The sequence below is a fragment of the Carettochelys insculpta genome, chromosome 1 (assembly GCF_033958435.1).
Source record: "Carettochelys insculpta isolate YL-2023 chromosome 1, ASM3395843v1, whole genome shotgun sequence".
Lineage (NCBI taxonomy): Eukaryota > Metazoa > Chordata > Testudines > Carettochelyidae > Carettochelys > Carettochelys insculpta.
Window position 1 is genome coordinate 289315601 of NC_134137.1, and position 17006 is coordinate 289332606.

The 17006-nt window shown below is 42.0% G+C and overlaps 1 protein-coding gene across 9 annotated transcripts in view; it reads left to right on the forward strand.

Moving 5' to 3' along the window:
• Positions 1-17006, forward strand: part of ANKS1B (ankyrin repeat and sterile alpha motif domain containing 1B) — a 908578-nt gene that overhangs the window by 409489 nt on the left and 482083 nt on the right. The window contains exon 13 of one of the 9 annotated variants that reach the window (XM_075011354.1): positions 14462-14495. The exons of the other annotated variants lie outside the window; for them this stretch is intronic. Coding sequence (XP_074867455.1) covers positions 14462-14495 — 34 coding nt within the window. The remainder of the gene's footprint in view (positions 1-14461; positions 14496-17006) is intronic. 9 annotated transcript variants of the gene reach the window in all.

Sequence of the window (17006 nt, forward strand, 5' to 3'; positions counted from 1 at the left end):
GTAGTTAGAGAACTCGCCTGGGATGTTAGAAGCCCTGTGGGAGGTTGCTGCTCTTCCTGGTTCAGAGCAGGAATTTAGACCGCCCCCAAAAGTGTCTGAAGCTTTTGGAGGGCTTTTTCTCCCTTTCGCTGACTGAAAATTCCTTCCTAGACCTGAAATTTTTCCTGTGTTTTAAAACTGTTTACGTTTCCATTAAAAGTTTTTGGTTTTGAATCAGCACTGACAAACAAAAAAATACTTTCGACAAAAAAATTCCCAACTCCACTTTACAGAAAACCTCCAAGCACTCAAGATTCATGGCTCTAGTCTCAAAACTTTACAACCCTGGTTTAAACATAATACTTTTTTTAAAATGATGTTTTATTTGCTTTCTAGCTTTGTTCTCAAGGATTTTCCCATACCCCTAAAACCTAGAAGTTTAACCTTAACTAAATGAAAGCTGAGATTCTCTTGCATTCTTGTGATTCCATCAGCTGGGGCTTTAAGAATTCAGAATATCATAAACATCTCACAAAACAGAACATCCTAGGGCTGCTAGCTTTTGCGTCAGTTGTCATGTGGGCAGTCTGCTCAGTCAGCTACCCCAGCTGCAACTAACAGTTGCCCACTCTGACAGAATGCCAATAGTGGCTCAATGCAAACACTTCCTGCCTTTCCTTGAGGGTGACCTCATCAGTCCATGGCTGAACTCTCCACCCTTACATATACCTTCTGGCAACTGTGGGCTCAATAGAACCATTGAATACCTCAATACCATCCTCTAAAAATAACAGATCTTTAACAAAACACTAATATCTAATTAGCAAGTCATAAAAAAGAATATGTTCCGTAAGAAAATAGCCTTTGAGGCCTAATTAACCTTTCCGTAAACCCAAAGTTTTTATGACAATCAATAATGATATCCAACTCCACTTTAAATTGAAAGAACCATTTTTATAACGGTTTATTTTGCGAGTTATTTTTTTCCACTCAGAATTTCTCTACAAATGCCATCTATGTAAAAAATGTCAGTTATTCAGAATAACCAAGGAAAAATCAGACCTCTGTTCTTTTAATCACTCACCCTGCTACGGTAAGTGAAATGTAGCTTTTTCTATGTAGATTGAGGTGAAGGGGGTTGCTGAGGTATAAAAGTCAAATAGATATTTAATCCTGCTTTTACAGGATTATGGAACAAGCATCAGCAGGAATTTATGATGTGTAGGCAGACTACATGTGACAGATCTAATGATTGTTGCTACCTTCCCCAGTATCTCTTATTCCTCTGACAAATCCGTCTTAATCAAACAGAGTCTATTAAAATCTTCTGAGTATCCTTTCTTTCACAAAATCTGAAAGATACAGAATGTGTTGCTGTTAGTTTTCTTAGATAGCAAAATTTTGGAAAAAATCCATCTGTCTAATATTATAGGCAGATAAAATAAATGTTTAACCTCTTATATACATTACTGAACAAATGTCTGCTCACACCAAGCTTTTATACAATATTCAAAGAATGAGAAAGCCAGTCCAGTGAAAATTTAAGTAAGTAGACACTTTCTGGCAATCATGATTCCTTGTCTTCTCTCCTGAAGATAAGGACAAGCTTAAATCTTCATTTTTGAAAACAAGACATATTTTAATCAAACCAAGTGTATATGTGTACTCATGAATATAGCAATTCTATTCAAGCTCAGCAGAAAATCATTCTCTTTAGTGGTACATTTCAGTTATTAGTGGCAGCAATGGTTTATCACTGCCATACTATAAATTCTTCCTAATGATCAGAAATTTATTTTATACAACTGCAATGATGCATGTCTTGAGTTCTTGAAAGCAGGAAATCAGAGAGAGGAAATACAAAGTTGATTAGAATTGGATAATGAATTTCTGAAAATGTCTGATGTTCCACATTTCTTGTTCAATGCTTTTATCTTGAGTATTTGCTTTAACTTTACATAGGATGTTTATTCTATGTAGGATAGAGTGTAATGTTATGGACTAAATGTAAGCAGTACCTTTCTTTTAATATAGATGATTGTGCAGTATGTTTTCATCATGGTACATTTCCTTTTAATCTGAGAACTATAGGGGGATTTTGTGAAGGCTATAGTTCTACATTTATTTCCAGATTTTTAATATAAGATACTGATAATTCCTTTGACACATAAGAATATGGGACTTATAGACCCAAGCAAAGTTACTTTTAAATTAAAACCTACTCCTGAATACCAATACTGCAAAATGCTCCTCCAAAGACTTCATATTATTGCCTTAGGAATTGAATCTAGCGGTTCCAAATGAGCTATCTCTTCTTCATTTATGAGAACTCTTATAAGATGTGCTCCCGGAATCTTTTAGTATTTTACCAGCCTGAGCTTTGCCTGACATTGTTCTTTGTAAAATTAGATTTAATATTGACATTGGAAATAATAATCTACTGCTTTGCCAAAAAGAAATTCTTACCCAATTGGAGGATCTGAAGGCAATAATAAGTTTATGAACTTCCATTTCTTAAGTATTACTGTCACACGTTCAAAGATATCCCACTTTCTCCATTCCTATGGTCTGCACTGTGTCCCTACCTTACACGGCTATGCACAAGTGAGGGGGTTAGGAATGGAGGAAGCATGAAGCCCATAGAAGGAGAGTCTAGAAGTATCTCTCCCATTTCTGGCCATCCTTACAAAAGAGCCTTTAAAAGGCATGTAACAAAGCAAGTGCTTTTTTGTGTGTGTGCTGGTACTTGCTGGTAGTGTGTACCAGAACCTCAGCAGTCCCAGCCGTGGGATTGGCTAGTGGGGCAGGAACTGGCTGAGTACTGGCTCTTCTTTTTTTTCACAAAAGAAGCACGGTGGAGAGCCGTTGCCTCTCTTTGAGGAGGAATACCTGCCTGCTTTAGGAAGCGTATCTCCATAGTAGCAGGAGGCATCCTTCAGTCTGCATAGACTATGGGTCGCGCCCTTTAAAGTTTCAATTGAGGACTTCATTTACAGCGTCTATTTTGACTATAAAGACCCACACGAGACCTATCTGCTATTATCAGGCGCAGTTTAACTCCTTGAACTAGGTGGCTCCTGGGGGGTGGGATGGGATGGAGTGGAGTGGGGAAAGGGAAATGGAGATGTTGAGAGTTCTTGGGAATAAAAGGAAAAGCAGTCAAGCAGCACTTTTTGTTTTGATAGTGTATAGACTAGCATTGGGAATAAAAGGTGAGGGAAAGGCACATGGCATTTACAGTTTAAAAGCCTCCAGTTAGCATGGCCTGAAAAAATCATGCTGTATTACAGCAGGTATAGGGTGGAAGAAGTGGGCAATCAGATTGGTCCTTCACCACTTTTTTTCTTCATCTGCTAGGAGATTTTTGGTTAAGGACTTGGTGTGTTCATTCACTTCAAAAATAGTCAGATTCCATCTGGGATGTGGAATGGGCAATAGCTCAGCTACATTTTGTTTTTGAATTCATCTAATGAATGCATATAAATGAAAAATTATTAATGATAGAAAAGAGTCCAAAGAGTCAGGGCAGGTGCAAAGCTAATCTTTTCAGGGAGAGAGATGAGGAAGGAGATCTTAGTTAAAAGGTTCCATTGGTTGTTACTGATTTTTGTTTATATGTTTAACTGTACTTTTAAAACAATTGTAAAAGATACATAGCACTTGGAATAAGGTTATTTTGTCTGTATGAAAAATCAGTGATACGTAGCTATTCGTCTCCCACATAGAATACATAATAATTTTATTACCCAGCTCTTCTAGGAAAACTAAGGTAAACTCCTGTCAATGCCTTTATATTGTTATCTCTGACTTAAATGAAGTCTGTGGGGAGCTGAACTGTGTAACAGTCCCTGGGTGTCCACCCTTCTCCCGACAGTGCCTGTCGCCAGGCTGCCCTCCCACCCCCCGCATGCAGTCTAGGTGTGAGCTGGCACGGATTACCTGGATGATGATGGCCGCGATGGTGGTTTTGCCCACCTTGAACTGGTGGCCGATGGATTGGTAACTGTTTGGGGTAGCCAGCTTCCATAGGGCAATGGCCACCCTTTTGTGCAAGGGGAGTGCCAGCCTCAGGTGTGTGTCCCGGTGCTGGAGGACGGGAGTGAGCTAGTGGCACAGCTCCAGGAATGTCCCCTTGATCATTCTGAAGTTCTGTAGCCACCGGTCGTTGCCTCAGTCCTCCAGCACCAGCCAGTCCCACCAGTTGCTGCTTATGGGGAAGCTCTACAGGCAGCAGATGACCCAGGGGCCTGGCTGGGGACGTTGCACCCTGCGAATGGTGTCCAGGAGAGTGGCTATTGTGGTGTCCACCCGGAGCCACTGCAGCACAGCAGCCAGGACCATGGCCAGGGCGCTGGCCACAGCACTGATGGAGGAGGAGTGCTGCTTGGGATCCATGGGGGTCCAGGATGTCACCTCTGATGTCTGTCTGTCTGTCTCTCTCTCTCTCTCTCACACTGCCTGAGGACAGGGTTGCTGGCCCTCGGAGTGTGCAGGCTGAGGTATGGTGGGGGGGGCGCCCTTTAAGGTGACGGCGGGCAGTGGCCCTGGAAGGGCTCATCCGCCATGCAACCCTGCACGTGGCACTTCCTGCCCCTGCTCTTTTGAAAGAGCACCCTGGCATGTGTAGGTGCTCTCTTTTGAAATTGTGCTGGGGGCCTTTCGAAAGAACGGACCAAACCTTCAGTCCCCACTGGTGTGTGTGGATGTTCCGTTTCAAAAGAGCATCTTTTGATGTTCTCTTTCAAAGACGTTCTTTTGAAACAGAACTGTAGTGTAGATGCAGCCTATGTGTATTATATTTTAAAACATCCAATACCAAACACTCCACTGTACACGCTTCCACTTGGGAAGAGGATAAGAGAATCAACCACCTGTGAAAAAAGTTGGTTGCATATAATCAGAAATGTGGGTCCTAAAGAAGGCACCTAAAGAAATTGACTCCAGTGCCCTGCACTATGACAGAACCAAGTAAGTGTAGCTCCTCCCTGATTGTTGTTTGACCAACCTATTTTAAAAAATCTATGATGATGGAGATGACACAACTTCTCTTGAAAGCTTATTCTGACACTTTACTATTCTTAGCATTAGAAAGCTTTTTACAATAGCTAACCTACATCTTCCATTACTACTTTTCCTACTATGGACATGGAAAACAGTAGAGTGCTTATTTCTTTGTAACTGTCCTTAATATATTTGAATATTGTGATCATGTCCTGATCATGTCCTTTCTGAGCATGCTAAGTTTTTTCGTTTTTTTTTTTTCTTTAACCTTTCATGTTGCTCAATTTACTGCTGGAATGTACTCACTACAGTTAGGAAGGCAATAATAAAGCCTATATAGAATAAAAAAATACATCTAGGGAAGAATAAATTATGGACACTTACAAGAATCTAAGAATCTCAAACAAATACTTCAGTTGTACATATATAGGTATCGCTCAACTTCAACAAAGAAACAATAAGAGAATTGAATTCAAACATAAGTCAATTCCTGAGTATTTTCATACTCCTAGTAGCAATATACAATACTCAACTTTCTCCCTGTTTGTTGTCTCAGGCTGGCCTTCACTTGCAGCTCTTCTTGTCAAGCTGGAAATAAAATAACTATGTAACTGGGTTGTCATGGCATGGGAGCACTACAAAGACAGATTACTCAGTCTATAGCCAACCTCTCTTGCATTGTTCTGCTACAATCCCTGTTGCCATTTGGGGAAAAAGTTTGACCAAGCCTAATGAAGGAGCCTCATCTAAATTTCCTCAGCCAGAAGTGTTGTCAATGTGAAGTGCGGGCCTTGAGAAGGAAAGCTACATAAGCAAAACAATTGAAGTTTGGGGGGTGGGTTCTTCAGCTATTAGTAAATGTGAAGGCATAAAAGAGCCTGAGAGGGGAAAATGGTAAAAAGTAGAAATAATAAGTCTCAATTTTTCCACTGTTGATATGAGTAGACTAGATTTCTCTTTCCTTTTTTCTGTTGTGAATATGATTGAACAACTTTCATTATTAGTTAGAATATTCTATGCAATCTATATTCAATACATATTTTTCTTGTTCAATTATCCTGCCTACTTATTCTTATTTCAATAGCTCCTTTGGTCCTTCCTCTTGCCAGATTGTTTATAACTTTTTAAAAGCTTTCTGCTTATCAGTTATATTTGTGTGGCATATGTGAGATGACTGGAGCAGAAAGAACTGGCAAAAACCTGTCAAGCATATTAGAAAAAAAAAAACCCAAAGCTCCAGTCTTTCCAAGTTATTCTATTGACCATCTGAAAAAATATCACATCTATCTTTACACTGTATTGAAACTCTGTCCACTTTTACCATTACTCCTTTTGGGAGGAGAGCAAGTCTTTTCCATTTTTCCTCCCTAGTCTGTGTATTCTGCAACTCAGTTACACTGCTCTCATCATCTTAATGATCATTCACTGGAATCTTTCCAAGCAAAAGGAATATGACTGAGGATTTTCATTTTTTTGTATTGGTACATGAGTCAACTCCAAAGAGGAAAGGATTTTTAAAGTATCTAAATGAGTGAACCATAAGTGCAGAATTTCTTTTTAAAGGCCATAGAAGATTTGCTAGAGTCAAACATGTCACTACAATGTCTGTGCTTAATATAATGTGGAAATCAATCAGGGAAACTATTTAGGACTTTCTGCACCAGCCTTTTTTTTTTTTTTTTTTTTTTTGTGGTACAAACATTACAAAATCAAGGCAAAGGTACTGTTTTAAGTGACAGTGTCTATAATACATACTTATATAACATATTATATATGTTTATATTTGTTCCATTTATGGTGTTGCATACACCTGAGATCAGGGTGTTTTGGGCAGAAGTATCCATTGTGACTATGCATGTGTCCTGAGAGTCCTCATTCCCCTCATGGAGCACATAAAAAGTGACTTAACACCTCTGGTTTCAAGATGGAGGTGCTTGGTAACCATGCTGTCTTTTGTCTTCCTTGTGTATTGCCCAGCCCAGTTAGCAGTTAGTGTAAGAGATAATTAGGTCAGTTATTTGTCCACTGGCAAAATTTATTAATAGGTTTCCTTTTGGAAGAACAGGAGTGATTAAATATACTTGTCTGATGACTGTTTCATTTGTTAATTTATTTAACATATGAACCAGCAAATACTGGCATGCTAATAAATAACTGTAAGCACCAATCCCACTGAAAATTTTCACAAAAAAGTACCAAACTCAGCTCAGCCCAGCTCTGTCACTCGGTTTTCCATAACAGGAAACATTGCTGCTTCACCTTCAGATACAGATAGCAATGCTATCCAGTACTTCTGAGCTTAGATCTTAAATGAACTCTTCTTGGTCATGATCCATTGTGACATTTATACCAGCCCATGAAAGATGGCCATGAGGCCCCTGCACTTGCTTGCTGGCCTTTCATTTCTCTCCCCTCACAAGATTCCAGTTAGCTGTTACTAGCTTTCATACGCCTCACAGATCTGCATCAGGCAGGAGAGAGAAGGTTTCCTTTTCAATGGGAAAATCTTTTTTTATTTCTGGGAACCAGGATATAGGGACAGCTAATCCTAACTTCTACAGACTGAAATATGTGCTCCAGTGAAAGGCTGCTATGATTATTAAAGATTGGGACACAAGATGCTCATTTAGTTTGAGAGAATTATATGGGCCAACTCAAATGCATGATATGTGTGTCTTTTTCAAGAAAGATATTGTACTCCAAGGCAGCCCATCTTTAAATGTATTTAATGGACGGGTCTATGAGACTGAGACTGGCATCAGATCCTGGTGCACCTCACTTCTTGTATGTGTGTGCCTGTCTGCAGGAATGCTCCTGTCAGCACTAGAAGCCTCATCAGTCAAAACTTCAGTTCCAAAAGAAACTTTCTGCCCAAAAGGCATATAGCTTGGGGAAGGTTAGAGGTAGATCCCCAACAACAATGTTCATTGATAGGATGACTTCTCATACCATTTAAGATCTAAGGAGGCTTTGCAGTTCAACGTAGTTACCATTGAAGATCTCAGTACCAAGGCTTCAACAGTGAAACAGTACATGCAAACTATGGTTGCATTGGTACTAGCTCATACGGTTACTTCTGCCCAACTTTCAGCACCCCCCACCCGTGCTCCAGTTGGGACTACTACTCTGATATTGATTATATTAGTAGTAACAATAACAGTGTTGCTGACCATTCATCCAAGCTCCATTTTTTCCCCCACTGCACTGTACAGTATTGACTACATACATGGCAGAAGGGGACCTCCAGGTGAGGCAAGTGCATGAGCTTCCACTGATTTCTTCAACTTTCATATCAATGGTATGCCCGCTTCCCTGGTCTTTCTGTAATATAACTGTCCATTCTACCAGACCATAACCTTTGAAAATGAAAAATATGAAAAATAATCAAATTTCAAACACATTCCATTTGCCTGGCACATCCAAACCCTGACCTTGCTTTCAGTTATGATAAGAAGAAGCTGCATACCTAATTTGGTGGTCCTACCTCTTACCATTTAGGAGTAGTTCTTGAACAAACAGGCTTGTGGATGGACAGCCACAGAGAGAGAGAGAGAGAGAGTGTATAGTGTATATAGTAGGTACAGACTTTAATTTGCCACAGGACTCCTCCTTTAAATCTATATGGAAAACATTGTCTCATTTTGATTATCATTATTTAACTAAGAGTGTGGTTTAGCTTCAATATGGTTAAATTGAATAAATCGAGGTTCAGAAAGTTCAAGAGTTATGACTAACTTGAGGAGAGGAAAGTCTTTCTTTAAGGTTTAGCCGTCTTAACTGAAATATTTTTGATGGCTCCTTCACTCAGACACACACACATGCATCCTTGCTCATTTAAAATATACATGAGACCTAACTTTTTACTATTATGCTTCTTAATTTGTTTAAAGTATAGGCATTAATAAATCATCCAGGAATCAAGTGGATAGATAAATCACAGTTCTAGAATAAACCAATAAGAGTGTATTTTTTGAGAACGGCTAATGCTCAAAATAATTAAACGGAACATGTCAGCTTCTTTAGATATTTATTGTTAAGTTCTCTAAACTGTTTCTTTATTTTGATAAAAAGATTGACATATAGAAAAATATTACCATATACAGGAGAAAAGTGTAACTGCTGTCCTAATTACTTTACTCAGGCTATTTGCATCCAAGGCTAGCTTCCTAATGGGTTCTGCTTGTCAGTTGCCTTTCTGGATATTAAGGCTACGTCTACACGTGCAGCCAATATCGAAATAGCTTATTTCGATGTTGCGACATCGAAATAGTCTATTTCGATGAATAACGTCTACACGTCCTCCAGGACCGGCAACATCGATGTTCAACTTCGACGTTGCTCAGCCCAACATCGAAATAGGCGCAGCGAGGGAACGTCTACACGTCAAAGTAGCACACATCGAAATAGGGATGCCAGGCACAGCTGCAGACAGGGTCACAGGGCGGACTCAACAGCCAGCCGCTCCCTTAAAGGGCCCCTCCCAGACACAGTTGCACTAAACAACACAAGATACACAGAGCTGACAACTGGTTGCAGACCCTGTGCCTGCAGCACAGATACCCAGCTGCCGCAGAAGCAGCCAGAAGCCCTGGGCTAAGGACTGCTGCCCACAGTGACCATAGAGCCCCGCAGGGGCTGGAGAGAGAGCATCTCTCAACCCCCCAGCTGATGGCCGCCATGGAGGACCCAGCAATTTCGACGTTGCGGGACGCGGATCGTCTACACGGTCCCTACTTCGACGTTGAACGTCGAAGTAGGGCGCTATTCCTATCTCCTCATGAGGTTAGCGACTTCGACGTCTCGCCGCCTAACGTCGAAGTTAACTTTGAAATAGCGCCCGACGCGTGTAGACACGACGGGCGCTATTTCGAAGTTGGTGCCGCTACTTCGAAGTAGCGTGCACGTGTAGACGCAGCTTAAGTGTGTGTGTGTGTGTGTGTGTACGCGTGCATGTGTGTGTGTATGTACGCGCGTGTGTGTGCGTGCATATATATATGTATATAAAGATGAGAATACATAGTAACTTTGCTTCAGCTGGAGGCATATTAAAAAAATGATAGGAAAATCACTAGTACACTTTGCAGGAAAACCACATTGATGAGACTGAGTTAATTTCTGTTCTACTATATGATGAGTAATAAGCTTCTTCCAGTGGACATATTTCTCTTTTATTCTTCAAGTCAGCTACACTCTATTCTAAATTATACATGATTGTCAAGTGCCTCTCTGGGCTTGATACAACCCACACAAATAAATATACTGAAAACGGGTGTTTGGATTTAAGGTCACTGGCTGTCAGACTTTTTCAAAATGAACTCCTATAAAATAAATTGTAAAAACAGTAAATAGTGTCCAGCTGAGTCACAGCAAGGGTGGTGATACCCCTTTCTTTCTCCCTTTTTGTGGAGAGAAATAGGTGTGTTAATGGCAGGAGTTCTCAAACCTGTCATGTCACTGAGGCCTGTCATTCCCAGTTTAAGCTTGGCTTTGTTGTGCTGTCCTAAATTCCTTCAAATACTGCAAAGCAGACACTGCTTTTAAAGTGATCACGTCTGAAACAATCACTCCATTCCATATATGAACCAGCATTTTCTCACATAAGTCTAGCTATACCTAAGAAGAGCTATTCCCATAGAAAATTTCTAAAACTACCAAATTCTGCACAGCCATGACCATTTTCCATTATATTGCTTCCTGCTCCCAAATAAAAGTGCTATCCAATACTTCTGCACAAGGACCTTAAGGCTACGTCTACACGTGCAGCCAACATCGAAATAGCTTATTTCGATGTAGCAACATCGAAATAGGCTATTTCGATGAATAACGTCTACACGTCCTCCAGGGATGGCAACGTCGATGTTCAACTTCGACGTTGCGCGGCACCACATCGAAATAGGCGCTGCGAGGGTACGTCTACACGCCAAAGTAGCACACATCGAAATAAGGGTGCCAGGCACAGCTGCAGACAGGGTCACAGGGAGGACTCAACAGCAAGCCGCTCCCTTAAAGGGCCCCTCCCAGACACAGTTGCACTAAACAACACAAGATACACAGAGCTGACAACTGGTTGCAGACCCTGTGCCTGCAGCATGGATCCCCAGCTGCCACAGAAGCAGCCAGAAGCCCTGGGCTAAGGGCTGCTGCCCACGGTGACCATAGAGCCCCGCAGGGGCTGGAGAGAGAGCTATCCTTTAAATCCACTTTGGTACCAAATGACTGGAAGACGGCCAATATAACACCAATATTTAAAAAAGGCTCTAGAGGAGATCCTGGCAATTATAGACCGATAAGTTTAACATCAGTACCAGGCAAATTAGTAGAAACACTAGTAAAGAGTAAAATTGCAAGGCACATAGAAGAGCACGAATTGTTGGGCAAAAGTCAGCATGGTTTCTGCAGAGGGAAGTCGTGTCTAACTAATCTATTAGAATTCTTTGAAGGGGTTAATAAACATGCGGACAAGGGGCACCCAGTGGACATAATATACCTAGATTTCCAGAAAGCCTTTGACACGGTCCCACACCAAAGGCTTTTATGTAAATTAGGTGGTCATGGGATAGGAGGAAAGGTCCTTTCATGGATCGGGAATTGGTTAAAAGACAGAAAACAAAGGGTGGGAATAAATGGTAAATTTTCACAATGGAGGAGGGTAACTAGTGGTGTTCCCCAGGGGTCAGTCCTGGGACCGATCCTGTTCAACTTGTTCATCAATGATCTAGAAAATGAGGTAAGCAGTGAGGTGGCAAAGTTTGCAGATGACACCAAGTTGTTCAGGACAGTCAAAACCAAAAGGGATTGTGAAGAACTACAAAAAGATCTCAGCAAACTGAGTGATTGGGCAGCAAAATGGCAAATGAAATTTAATGTGGGTAAGTGTAAGGTAATGCATGTTGGAAAAAATAACCCAAATTACACGTACTACATGATGGGGTCAAATTTAGCTACGACAGATCAGGAAAGGGATCTTGGAGTTATAGTGGATAATTCTCTGAAGACATCCACGCAGTGTGCAGCGGCAGTTAGTAAGGCAAATAGGATGTTAGGAATTATTAAAAAAGGGATCGATAATAAGACAAAAGATATCATACTTCCCGTATATAAAACTATGGTACGCCCACATCTCAAGTACTGCGTGCAGATGTGGTCTCCTCACCTCAAAAAAGATATATTGGCATTAGAAAAGGTTCATAAAAGGGTGACTAAGATGATTAGGGGCTTGGAAAGGGTCCCATATGGGGAGAGGCTAGAGAGACTGGGACTTTTCAGTTTGGAAAAAAGGCGACTGAGGGGCAATATGATAGAGGTATATAAAATCATGAATGGTGTGGAGAAAGTGAATATAGAAAAATTATTTACCTTTTCCCATAATACAAGAACTAGGGGACACCAAATGAAATTGATGGGTAGTAGGTTCAAAACTAATAAAAGGAAATTTTTCTTCACACAGCACACAGTCAACCTGTGGAACTCCTTGCCCGAGGAGGCTGTGAAGCCCAGGACTCTATTAGGGTTTAAAAAAGAGCTTGATAAATTTTTGCAGGTTAGGTCCATAAATGGCTATTAGCCAGGGATAAAGTATGGTGCCCTAGCCTTCAGAACAAGGGCAGGAGATGGATGGCAGGAGATAAATCACTTGATCATTGTCTTCTGTTCTCCTTCTCTGGGGCACCTGGCATTGGCCACCGTCGGCAGATGCGATGCTGGGCTCGATGGACCTTTGGTCTGACCCAGTATGGCCATTCTTATGTTCTTATGTTCTTATGTTCTTATCTCTCAACCCCCCAGCTGATGGCCGCCATGGAGGACCCAGCAATTTCGACGTTGCGGGACGCGGATCGTCTACACGGTCCCTACTTCGACGTTGAACGTCGAAGTAGGGCGCTATTCCGACCCCCTCATGAGGTTAGTGACTTCGACGTCTCGCCGCCTAACGTCGAAGTTAACTTCGAAATAGCGCCCGGCGCGTGTAGCCGTGACGGGCGCTATTTCGAAGTTAGTGCCGCTACTTCGAAGTAGCGTGCACGTGTAGACACAGCTTAAGTGTCCTCAATATTAGCCAACAACCCTGCTTCGGCAATATCCGTTATGACCCATGGACAAATGCATGAGGGAAATCAATAAAATCTCTCCACCTGCTTGCAGGACTTTTATTTCTCTTCCCTCACAGAGTGCCAATTATTTGTTACCAGTTCACAAACACCCCCCAGACCTGTGGCAGCCAGGAGTGGAGGGACAACAACAGGAAAATACTGTAGTTAGATGTCAAGCTACAAAGGACAGGTAGCCCTGAAATATCTGACATCTGGAGACCAGGAAACGCCTCTTAGTCACTCCAAATGATCAGGGAAACTTCTAACAGTAAAAATCCACTTTAGTCTCATAAAGCAATCTGGGCAAATTACCATTGTTTTTGATGACATTTAGCAAGCTTTCTTGTGTCACCCTTAAGGAGAGGTACAAGTGAATGCTGAGCATTTAAACCATTATTTTTGTTTAATAAAATAATCACCAAATTATTAGAGCTATATTGAAAGCTTGCCACCTGCCCCCAGCCCTTCTTAGTGATGAGAGGATGCTAGCAAAAGGCTATGTCTACACAGCGGGAGCTATTTTGGAATATGGTGGTATCCCAATATAGCCGCCCATGTCTAAGGAATGCACCAGTTGTCACAAAACAGTTTTCAAGATAACAAGCACACTATTCTGGCATCTTTGTACACCGTATTACAGGAGGAGTACAGGGATGCCTCGAAATAGAGCTTTATTTCATGACATGATACCATTTAAACAGCACCACATGATGAAATAGCCTATTTTGAAATCTACTTGAAATATGTTATGCAATACGCATAGCGCAAATTGCATGTCTTATTTTGAGGTTAGTGCTCCATGTAGGTATAGCCAAAGTGAGCTGTAGGATGACCATCCCTGAAGGTAAAATGGCTTCTAGGATGTTACTACAAGTACAAAAAGGTACAGCAATCGTGAGGCTGCTAACCGTACACATCACGACGGACTGTGTGTAAGAATAGAACCTCATTTTACACGTGGGAAACATAGGCCCAAATCCTCAAAGGTATTTACGCCCCTAGTTTCCATTTGATTTTAATGGAAGATAAGCTTCTAAATACTTCAGAGGATCTGAACCAGAGAGATTATTCCTCTGCAACCCCAGGCAAGTCATTTAATGGATTGGAGATCCCCTGAGTCCCAATCCAGTTTTGAAACCACTAGTCAGTCTGTCCTCTTTTGAAATGCTGAACTATTATATTGTTGTCTTTTATTCATTAAAATTCTTCAGTATTCTGCAGTATACCTCAAAAATATCAATATCGTTGATAGCAACAGTCGAGGTTGCACCTCCCTTGTCTGGTATGGTTGGGACCTGGCAAGTCCCAAACAAGAGAATTTGCAAGATGAGAGAAGGTCCAGGGCTTCTGCCCACAGACAAGCCTACATTCTGGAAGCTGCTGTGGCCCAGCCATCAGCCTCCTCCTCTCAGGATTCCAGTCCCAGTGTAGGCTCCCCAGGGCTGCCATGGGGCTCCAGCCCCTTCCCCCAGCTACCACAGGGCAGCCAGGGGGACTCCAGATCTGTCCCTTGGCCCTATGGGGCAAATGGGGTGGGGATCCAACTTCTGGCCATGCACTGGCTCCGTGGTCCAGCATCATACTCTCTCAACCTGGAACATCTATCCGTATGCCAGATCATGGATGTTACCAGACAAGAGAGTGCCAGATCTGAGAGGTGCAACTGTAGTATAGGGGGAAAAATTTCCTTTTTCAGCAGTGAAAATATAGCATTGTCACAAAAGCTGTGATACATCAGTATTAGAACAGCATTTTGCCATGGTGCATTGCTGGAATCGTAACTGTACATTTTAGATCTTTAAATTCTTCTTTGAGTGCTGTCCACATGGGTGTTCCACAGCAGATGTTGGGCTCACTCAGCACCACAGCATGGGGATCTTTCATAGCAGCCCTGAGTGGGGCTGCACACATGCCACCCTGGCATGCACCATTCATGCCACTAGGATAGTGCATGCAGCCCCGATCTCCTCAGATGCTTCTTTGCCACCCTTAGCTGCACACAGAGTAACGGCTCTCCTCTCACCTCAGAACCTGTAGACAGAATTAGATTTAGTTAGTTAATTCTTCATATGTATATTTACTCTACTATAATTTAAAAAAATTTAAAAAAGAGAGAGCAAACGAAGAGGAGTGGAGACTTCTCCCACCTCCTCATCAGTTTGTTTGTGCTAGTCCGTTTCGTGACGTGCCAACTTCTTCAAAAAATAAATAAATAAAAAGAGAGAGAGTGAAGAAAACAGCTTATCAGCAACTAAAACAGAGAAGAAACAAAAGATCAACAATCAACCGGTCTTCAGGACACTGTAAAAAATGCCTCAAGTGCTGGGACCCCATGCTGACTTTTGATGAACACTCAGACTGTGTCCGTTACCTTGGGGAATTGCACACCCCCCATCGTTGCTCTGACTGTAAAACTTTAACAGCCAGAGGAAAAAAGGAAAGGAATCTCAGACCTAAAAAGCTTCTGTTTGACAAGGTACTTCAGCCTCAAATGGAGCTGCCACCAGTGGGAAGTGGTCTTTCTGTCAGGGACACTCCCCCATCGCTGCTAGAGACTCATTTCCTTTTAAAACAATTCCCCATGCCTGGATCAGAGATCAGCATAGGGGCACAAACTGGGCACCTTGGACATTCAGTCCACGCTGAAGCCCACAAAGTTAGCCTTCTCAAAATCAGCATCACACTTCCAAGTTGGCTTCAAACCCCACAGCACTGACTGCTCCTGAAGCAGTGCCATGGCTGGGACCAGCACCAGCAGACGTACTGGGAGCTGCCCTACCCTCCACGCAGTAGGCACTGGTAGAGATTCTACTGGCACCGGTGCCTGATCATCGTGTGGTGCTGTATTCCCCCTCAGCACTGGGGCAACTGTTGAGCACGCAACACCGAGAAAGGCTCGGGCTAAAACAAACAAGCTCCCTGCTGACAACAACAGACATAGCCCTGTAATTCAGTCACTGATGGAATGATCCACTACAGCCCTCAGCTCTGCATTTCACAGATGTTGTGTGGACACACACCAGCAATGCTACAGGTCACCTCTCTACTGTAAAACTGATCTGTACAGAGACTGGTCATCTGCAAGAAATAGATGGCTTTCATGAAATTGACTATCTCTATATTCTGCTAGAATCAACAGATATTTTCATTATAGAAATTCCCTTTATTCAATACACTCATTACCAAGTATTACTCAGGCACTGTGTTACCACCATGACCAATATCATCGTCGCCACCTATACGACTCACACAGTTCTGGGTTGCGAATGCATCCAGCACCCTGTTGTTGTGTTAGTCCTGCTAGGAGCTACTCAGAACCATGTTCCATTTAATGACAATATCATTCATCCCCTGAAGGAGAGGAATTATATGATTCACAACTACCAATAGACACTGAATCGCGGACTTGCCACTGGCTAAATCAGCTATCTCCCATACTGAAGCCCTTTCACCCATCTATCAAACTTCTCCAGATGATCTTAAACAATTTCAAGATATATTCAGAAGAGTGGCTGTCACCCAAGAAATCATACTGACCAAATTACCAGAGAAAGACCATAACATTTTAAAGAATCTACATCCTCCTACTGCAGCAATAGTAGCTTTTCCCTTGGATGAAGCTCTCCGGGAGGCAGCAGACAACATCTGGAAAAATCCAGCCACAGCTACCCCAACCAGCATGTGGACTGAAAGAAAGTACTTTGTCCCAGCTAAGACCATGGACTTTTTATTTCAGAATCTGCAACCTAACTCCTTAATAGTAGATGCTGCCAATCATAGAGCAGGGTCCTCACATACCATTGCCAATAAAGAGATTGTAGTAATTTGGCAGAAAGATATACTCTTCTGTTACCCTACCACTGTGTATAGCCAATTACTCAGCTTTACTTGCCGATCATGATTTTGATAACTACTCCAAGCTCTCTGAGTGGACAC